The sequence below is a fragment of the Balaenoptera acutorostrata genome, chromosome X (assembly GCF_949987535.1).
Source record: "Balaenoptera acutorostrata chromosome X, mBalAcu1.1, whole genome shotgun sequence".
NCBI lineage: Eukaryota > Metazoa > Chordata > Mammalia > Artiodactyla > Balaenopteridae > Balaenoptera > Balaenoptera acutorostrata.
This window is the reverse complement of record NC_080085.1, coordinates 89,313,048-89,321,675: the sequence shown is the minus strand read 5'-3', so window position 1 is coordinate 89,321,675 and position 8,628 is coordinate 89,313,048. Positions and strand designations below refer to the sequence as shown.

The following is an 8,628-nucleotide window of genomic DNA, read 5'->3' as shown; positions in this document are numbered from 1 at the left end:
TAACATAAAGATTTAACTTTTATAACGGAAGAAAATCAACCAGAATTTAATGGAATTATAAGCGACATGGTGCAATTTAACACTTCCAATTTTGGCTATAGATTACACAGACCAGCATAACAAGAGCTGATGATTGATGATGTTAAATAATAAGTGATTACAAAGAATCATTCCCCAAATGAGCTTAAATGGATTTAAGATTTAGAAAATATTTTAAATATTGTTTGTTTTATTTGGTCTTGCCTAGATTCCATCCTTTCTAATATCACAAAGAGAATCCAATTTAATTCATTTTAAATGATGGAAGAAGGTAAAAATAAAAAGTTTTCTTTTATTGATCCATTTCATTATGTCAGGGTTTTCATTACAGCTTATTGAAAGAAAGCCACAAAAATTAGCAACATTATAGTTAAACCACATTTTAGCGAAGACTGAAATAGAAATGGAAAAAAAAACTAAAGAGATGACAATTCATTTTGCTTGAGATTCAAAAAAAATCAATAACAAGTTATCATTACTCATCAAAAAAATTCCAGAAAAGAAAGATACTAATCAACATGTAGGAGAGAATGCATTGCAAATACTACAGTTCTCTCCTGTTGTCAAAGTATACATCTCTCAAACTCTGTATGAAAGCTAATTGATAATATATCTTAAAAGTCATAAAACTACCATCAACTGATGATCCACCTCTGGCAAAGGGGTATCTAGGCAGACAAAATTTTTAATTGTGTCCAGGGAGAAAGATGCTCTAGCTCTTGAATACAAATATTTGATTTCAGCCACAAGTCAATCTCCATAGCAGACGTGGATGCACCTGGTTCTTCTACTTTGACAGCACTATCATCTAGCTAAGTCAGCTTGCCCTGATTCCTTGAGCACTAAATAAACAACCTTCTGATGATAATTTGGTTTCTGATGCACATTGATCTTAGGGACAGAATGTTCTGAGCAGCCAACACTAAGAATCTGATCTACTTGGTAATTACATTTCTTATAGTAACATAGACTGTCATTCTGTTATTTTATTTTCAAAAAGAAATTCCACCCCATTTAATAACATGTTATGCCCATGTGCAAACTTAGAAAAATGCTCAATAAACAGAAGGCTCTAATGCCCAAACAAAGATGCTTGTATTACACTTACTCTTTCACTTTTTAAAATGTAAATGGTCAACAGGGCCAAAGAGTTACACTTAGCCCACTGCCAGTGCTGGATTGAATTCCATTGACATGAACCTGTTAGGATAAAGTTACCCATCCAATAAGGCTTCTTTCCCACCCCCTACCTTCTCCCTCCACTCAGGCTTACCCCCAAACCCAACATTGCCCAAGCCCTTAACACAGGCCTGAGAGGGACCCAATGGAGAGGGGAAAGCATGGAAATACACATCTCTGAAAGTAAATATGTGTTATCCTGCTTGACACCACACCTCAGGGCAGAGCAAACCAGGGGTCATTACCCTAGTCTTCTGCACCCCGAGATGGCAGCACGATAGTTCTGGTTTAAAGGCAAGGAAGAGCCACAATTTAAACAGAGAAATCAGAAAAAAACGTTCAACCTGGGATGTGATGTAAAATGAATGTAAAAAGATAGCATTGAAAATAGTCATAATCACTCTTCAAAAAAACCATTCTCAAGGGAATTTAGCAGAGAAATTAACCAAACAGAGGCATAAACACAAAATTTGCCTGAACCACATCAATTTGCTAAACCTACACTTAGAATCTCTTTTGAAACAAGGCAAGTAAAATATGAATTTAAAAATAGAAAACCAGTTTCCTGAGCCTTGAAATATTATGCTTTGGGTGACAATTTATAAGAGAACTCTACTCCATCTTTGTAAAATTCCCTTTGAACACATTTGACTGGGATAGACCCACTTAAATTCCTAAAACCATTAGATGAGAGAAAAACCAAAATAGCAGAATATCCTCTGAGTTTCTAATTTCCTCGGTTACCCAGAAGTTGCCATCCTCTCTAAAGAGAGGACACTGACCCCTCCCTGCCCCGATGAGCTGCCACAATCACAGAACTGTGCCCTTCCCAAAATGTTTGAGAGTGGCAGCCTCCGATGTGAAAGCATGAGGACATCTGCATGTGGCTGGGCCGGCCCTGTGGCCTCCCTGGACCAGGCAGTCACATATCTGTCTCACACAGCACTTACCAAAGTCTGGGTGATTCCGTGCCAAACAATACCAGGTGTGGGACATCAAAATTACATGCAGTGCACATAGGGCTGTGCCACGTTAAGACTGGTGCCTTCTCAGTCTCCGTTCAACAAAGGTCCAAAAAATCTTGGCATCCAGCCACACCCAGGTCACCGTATTACCACAGCAATGACAATTATTATTCTGTATCAAATGCCCACCGGTGCATGACCTGGTGTCACGGGAATTAAGCGGTCACCCACAAAAGACACAGAAGCACAAAGAGACTACTGCCAATGGTCTCTCAGAAGGAGGAAATAAAAAGACAAGTGCGAGGGAGGGAGAGGGAAGAAGAATGGGAAGGGATGAGAAAAGAGACCTGCAGGAGCAGATGGGCACTGGTCAGACCTGTGCCCCTGCTGCACGGTGGCTTTTTATTACGCAAGTTGACCTCATTTTTCACCCCATGCAGAAAAGTCACTCAGCACCCCAAGTTCAACATGGCTTGATCTGAATATTTTTTAGATGTTCAAGATACAGATCCGGGTCAGGGGACAAGTTTGTTCTTGTTGTCTCTATTTTCTTAAGTATCTCCAATGAATAATTTTTAGTAGAAAAATAGAAAAATTTTAAATCAGGCTCTGAAAATTCATCTACAGTATCATCCAATTTGATGTATAGAATATATAGGTATATGGATAGTACAAGTGTCTGGAAGGGTATCCACAGGTGCAATTCTATGCTTCTCTCCCCAGCTGCCACAGTCCCTTACCCAGTTCTTTCTGCAGCCCTCCACTCTTACTCTCTGCACCTTCTCTCTGGGGATCACATCCACTCCAATGTCCTCAATTACCATTCATCCTCCAGTGGCCCCCAAATCTGTATCTATAGCCTAGTCTTCTCTGAGCGCCAGATCAATACATTCAAGTGACAATAGGGTGTATCCATCTGGATGTCACACAGTTACCTCAAACTCAACTTATTTTAAATGGATTAGGCTTCCCCTCCCAAATCTTTTTCTCCTGCCTAATAATAGAGCAAGAAAAATGTTAGTTCCCTTTACCCTCATCCCATCCTTAAAACTGATGTCAAATTAGCCCCCACGTGTTCATGATTCAATAGGGTCACCATACCCAACAACTTTAAGCTAACCAGTCCTTGGTCCTTTTGTCTACTATAGGCAACATTAGAGTAAGTATATGGAAGCCTGGGGCTAAAACCAGATCATAACTGAACAGAGATTTTACCCTTTCCTGGCCTCATGTATAAAGCAGGATAACATCTCCAAACTGACTAGGAATATGTTGTGAGGGCGGGTGAGATCATGTCTGATGAAACACTTTGTGTCCTTAGAAATAAGAAAACCCTATTTCTTTGAGAAATTATTGTAACAGTTGCCTTGCAGGAATGACATCACTCTACACAGTGGTCACTTAATAAGTGCTAAACTTTATTGTTGTTATTATTTATTAAATGATGCTGACACGTGGCAGAATGCCCCCAGCGAAACAAAGGTCAACCAAAAAAGCTATCAACCTTGAATTCCAGGGAATTAAGCGTGCTCACTTTTCTTAATTAACTGCTATGTGCCAGAACATTCTAAGTATTTCCCATGTATTACTTCATTTAATCCTCACAACGAGCCCCATCTTCAGCACTCATCTATTATTTCAGAGAGAAAACTTCAACCCACCTCATGTTTAATCCAAATATTTTTTCCACTCAGTACATGCTCCAATCAATCACCTGCTCCATTCCCAACACTTTTCTTTTTCAAAAATTTTTGAAAAAATCAGTATTTGTTTTAGATAAATAAGAACACATAGATGAATAAAAAGTAAAAAGTTAAAGATTACTCTATCCTTCCACCCAAAGATAACCACTGTTACTATTTGGGTGTCTGTAATTCCAGAGTTTTTAGTGTCTACTTAAACGTCTTATATTCTCAAAAAAATGGAATCATACTATGAATACTGCTATCTAACCTACCTTTCTCACTTAACAATGCATGATGAATATCGTTCCCTGGCAATATGGATTGCAAGTGACATATTTATCTTATACCGTGTGAATATTCCTTAATTTATTTAACCAATCCAGTGTGCTAAATTGTTTAAGTTGTTTCCAGTTTTTACTATTTCACACATTGCTGGGATGAACAGCCTTGTACATACAGTTTTTGGCCAATGAATCAATTATTTCCTTAGGACAAAGGGTTTACCTATTTTAAGGCTTATGATATGTATTACAAAATGGCCCTCCACAAACCTTGTGCCAGTGTAAGCTCATTCCTGCCACCAGGGTTTGAAAGGATCCATTTTGCCACACCCTCAAGCACACTGCACAGTGGGTGAGAGAGGAACTTTTATATGAATTCCAATTATTCTTTCTAGTTAAAATTATTTACTGGCTCTCAGCGTTCAGTGGGATAATATTCAAACAGTTCTCCACAAACTGGCTTCAGCCAGCTTTCCAAATTTATTTAGTTCCCATCCTTACACTCTCCACTCTAAGCAGACTAGTCTCCCGCTTACTGTCATAAGAAGATTTCCTGCCTCCATGCCTTTCTCACACCAGTCCCCCGTCACTCCCATCATACGGAATGCCTTAACTACCTATCCCATAGAGGACTCATTTTAAATGGCCACTTCCTCCATAAATCTGTAGCTGACTATTGTATCCCACAGAAACCTTTGCTTCCTCTGTGCTCTGAACGCACATATTTGACGATGAATATATGCTTGAGATATTCTGTTATCTTTTTGTTTGTATGTTTCTTATCTCTCCAACTAGATTATAAACCAAAAGACAAGGATGGTTTCTTTTTCTTCTTTCTTTTTTTTTCCAGCATTAACACACAACTTTATTGATGATACACAAATTAAGTCAATGCCCATGACAGGAGGGAGCTTATTTATGATGAATTGGTTCACTGTCACTTATGCAGAAGAAATAGTAAAAATATTTCAATCTAGGCAGTGAGATAAAAAGCAACAAACTTGTTTTCAGAACAGGTAGTGATATTCATTCATCCAGCTTAGACCTGAAGACCAACTCAGATAAATATCAGCGTTGATGATACAATATGATATTCATTACTCAAAATTGGCAGCTGAAAGGATTCCTTTACCATATAAACAAGGTGGAGAAAAGGAATAGTTTACAATGTGTGTTGCTTCTAAACTACAAAATCAAGAAGTTATTCCTGGCTCTTTGGGAACATATGCTCAGCCAGTTTGGCCATGAATTTTCCAACTTTTACTTTCACCAAAAAATCATGATGGCTTTCTATCCCCAGAATTTTATCAGCACACACTTGAAATTCTTTTAAAAAGAAAAAAAGTGAACCTTCGCTGAATTGATTCTGAGTAGGTTCATTTTCCTCCCATTTAAAATTGTCATTTATGTTCTCAAATATGACCAGAAGTTTAAGAATCACCTCTTTGTTCTCCTTCTTATTAAACAGGGAACCCAGTGAAGATGGTACTTGGGCCCTGAGCAGTTCTCTAGTCATGGCTGGATTTTCAGCCAAATTCAAAAGGAGTTTCAAAACCTGAAATTTGGTTTCTTCATTTCCTGCTGAAAATAAACGAAAAAAGTCTGAAATGGAATTAGCAAGCATGTGCTGATACTCATTAGTAACAGTCATGTTCGTAAGCAATCTTAGTCCCGCCAGCTGCACAGATGAGTTCAAGCGAGAAGTGATTGTGTCATCACACACTTGATTCATGTATATCTTAAGCCTGCGCTGATTTTCAGCATTCACACTCAAGTTATTTAGGACAATTAAAGCCTTTTCCTTAACTATGGGATCCCGAGTATTGAGAATCTTTGCAACAATTGGGAGACCACCCAGATCACGAATAATATCTCTGTTAAATGCGTAAGCAGCATTGTTACCCAGGGCAATTAAAGCTGCTTCGAGAATATAAGGCTTTTCAGACATCTCAACCAAGCAAAGAACTTTTTGCAACTCTTGAGGGGACAAAATAGTATCATCTGAATTGGGGGAAGCCCTTTTCTGCACGGCCCGACGAGCCCGGGTAGCCCTGGCCCTTGCCCTGGCCCTAGCTCTGGTCCCAGCCTCAGTCCCAATCCGGGCCCAAGGTGGGTACCATACTATACCTTTGTTCTCACTGTTGTCATCATCATCATCAGACCAGTCATTGTACCTGGCCCCAGGACAGTCCCCAACATCATCCACGTCCCCAGACCCGCCCTCAGCCATTTTCTCCTTGTTCTGTTTTCTTCCCCTGGTCAGTCTATAAATGCAATAGCAGGCGCCAGCCCCAATCACCAGTCCTGCAGTCACCCAGCCTACTTTCCTGGCGTAGCCCATGCAATCGTCCCTGACGATATCAGGGACCAAGGAACAGAGCAGTCACAGGCTGGGGGAGGAGGGCTATGGGCCTGGCCTGGGTGCCGGCCTTTGGAGGATGATTGTCTTCAGCCACTTCAAGGCCACAACAGCTGATTCTGGAGGTGGACCTAGCGGGTGGAGGAAGGAAAAGGGGTTTGAGTTTCTCTTCTCCTTGTGTTGTCCCATGCAGACAGTTGCACAGAGGGATAAGTAAATGAGTTCTTGGCAGGAAGTGTAGATTGTTAACAAACTCTTTCCTCCTCATTTCACTCTCCCCCTACCCTCCGCAGTCCACCCCCTCCCCAAGCCTAGATAAAGGCAACGGAGCCCATAGTCTCTGCTGGGCCCTCAGCCACCCCAACCTCGGGTGTTCCCAGGGAGTGGCACCTTGCACTAACCTCCTGCAGACAGGCAGTTTGCCCCTTCTTCCCTCCCCTGGAGGTGTGCCACGCCTAACAACCCTTGCAATCTGCAGAGAGACCAGAGGCAGTGAGAACTGAAGCCTTGATGGATTGACTGTACATTCGTTGCTTTCCCGATTCACCTATATAGGTTGTCAGATTTTTTTTTTAAAAAAACCTCTCTATGCCATCCAAGACATGCACGTGCCTGCCCCTTCCCTAGCCTGAAATGGGAGGGATGTTAGGGAAATAAGGTAGGATTGGGTGAGCCTGTCCAACCGCGGGCGATTTCCAACCCCTCCCCCATTCCAAGCAGCCCCCACGCCCACACCGACCTCTACTGATCTGAGGAAACTTCCTCCCTCGCTTCAAGTGGTGCCACCTGCTACAGCAGACCTGCAGGATGACAGATCGAAAACATGGGGACTAAATGCTGTTGAGAGAAGAGGATTATGAACAAACTATCTGATAGGTTTCCCTTCTGTCATTCTCCCCCACCCCACCCCCCGCGACACACGCGCGCGCGCGCACACACACACACACACACACACACACAACGCACGCCATTTCGCCACAGTCCCAGGAGTGCAAGAAACACACTCAGACTCAGACCCAACCTAGATTATTGCCATCTCTGGTTTCTCCCCACCCCCACCACCGCCCCTGTTAGGGTCCCCATTTGGTCTTACCCTCAAATCGACCTTCACCGATTGGGGTTAATTTCCTTCCTCTTCTCTAGCCTGGCGTAGTGCCGCAACCTACGGAAAGACTGGCAACCCGGGAGAGGCTCGGACCCACAAGACACAGAGCCATGGTCAGGAAGACACAGTCACAGTCAGAAAGACGGGAAACAGCCGCTACCGAGTGCTTGGTGGACGGACCGGTCCCCAGAACAGAAAACTCTTTCCTAATTCGGAGGCCTGGTTGTCAAAGGTTTCCCACCCCTATGACCCCTCTCGGGGCTCTGCTGACACATCACGTTGCACACACCCCTCCCCATGTCCAGCCTTTCCCCGCCGGCACTGTCCTGGAGTACTGGGGGCAAACACCCAGGCCGCAGCTCCCTTTCCAGATTATGGCCTCGGTTCCACCAGATTCCCACCTCCTAATCTCTGAGCTCCTCCCCAAACACCCCGCTGCTCACCATTTCGCAGCAAAGAAATGGGCTGCGGGCGGGACAGATGTCTTGGAAAGCCGGCGGCGAGTGGGAGAGACGACGGAGGCGCCCCAGGACCCGCGACGGTCTCCGCCCTGCGCCCTCGGCCACCCCCACCTTCTGGAATCTCCCAGGCACTGACCTGCAGGGATCCGGGACAATTTCCTTCTCCTCCTCCTTCTTGCCTCTGCTGCAGGCCCGCTCGCCCTCAGGGCAATGGGGAGCTGGTACTCAGACGGGAACAACGACCAGAACAAGAAGGACTTCTGCACACGTCAGCTCTTGGTCACGTGAGAGCTACGTCATCCACCAACTCGGGTCCCCAATTTCCCCTCCCACCAGCAGTGCGGCAGAAGAGGGCCCGCCCCCCTCCATTCCCTCCCCCATATCAGGCCTTGTTACTCTTTCTTCTTTGCTAATCCCATCTCCCTGTAGTTGTGTTTGCCTTCCTCTGATTACCAGAAAGGGACAGCATCTTCCCCTGGGGTTACTGGTCACTTGTACTTTTTGAAAAATTGCCTCTTCCTTCCCTAGGCTCCTGGGGCAGCAACCTCTCCTTC

At 43.5% G+C, this 8,628-nt stretch overlaps 1 protein-coding gene across 4 annotated transcripts; it reads right to left on the bottom strand.

The window, feature by feature from the left end:
• Nucleotides 1-311: 311 nt before the first annotated feature.
• Nucleotides 312-8,368, bottom strand: ARMCX3 (armadillo repeat containing X-linked 3). Of its 4 annotated transcripts, none has more exons than XM_057538076.1 (5): nucleotides 8,211-8,368; nucleotides 7,602-7,681; nucleotides 7,248-7,345; nucleotides 6,910-6,980; nucleotides 312-6,639 (listed from the first exon to the last, which is right to left on the bottom strand). In XM_057538076.1, exon 5 carries the CDS (start codon nucleotides 6,488-6,490, stop codon nucleotides 5,351-5,353), a length of 1,140 nt encoding a protein of 379 aa, XP_057394059.1. In that variant the 5' UTR covers nucleotides 6,491-6,639; nucleotides 6,910-6,980; nucleotides 7,248-7,345; nucleotides 7,602-7,681; nucleotides 8,211-8,368; the 3' UTR covers nucleotides 312-5,350. The 4 variants fall into 4 exon arrangements, with proteins under 4 accessions (XP_057394059.1, XP_007181492.2, XP_057394060.1 ...); XM_007181430.3 differs by having other exon boundaries at nucleotides 7,248-7,308; XM_057538077.1 differs by lacking the exon at nucleotides 6,910-6,980.
• Nucleotides 8,369-8,628: the final 260 nt, after the last annotated feature.

Coding starts and splice junctions, on each gene's coding strand:
- ARMCX3 (XM_057538076.1), bottom strand. CDS start 6,490: ATGGGCTACGCCAGGAAAGTAGGCTGGGTGACTGCAGGACTGGTGATT.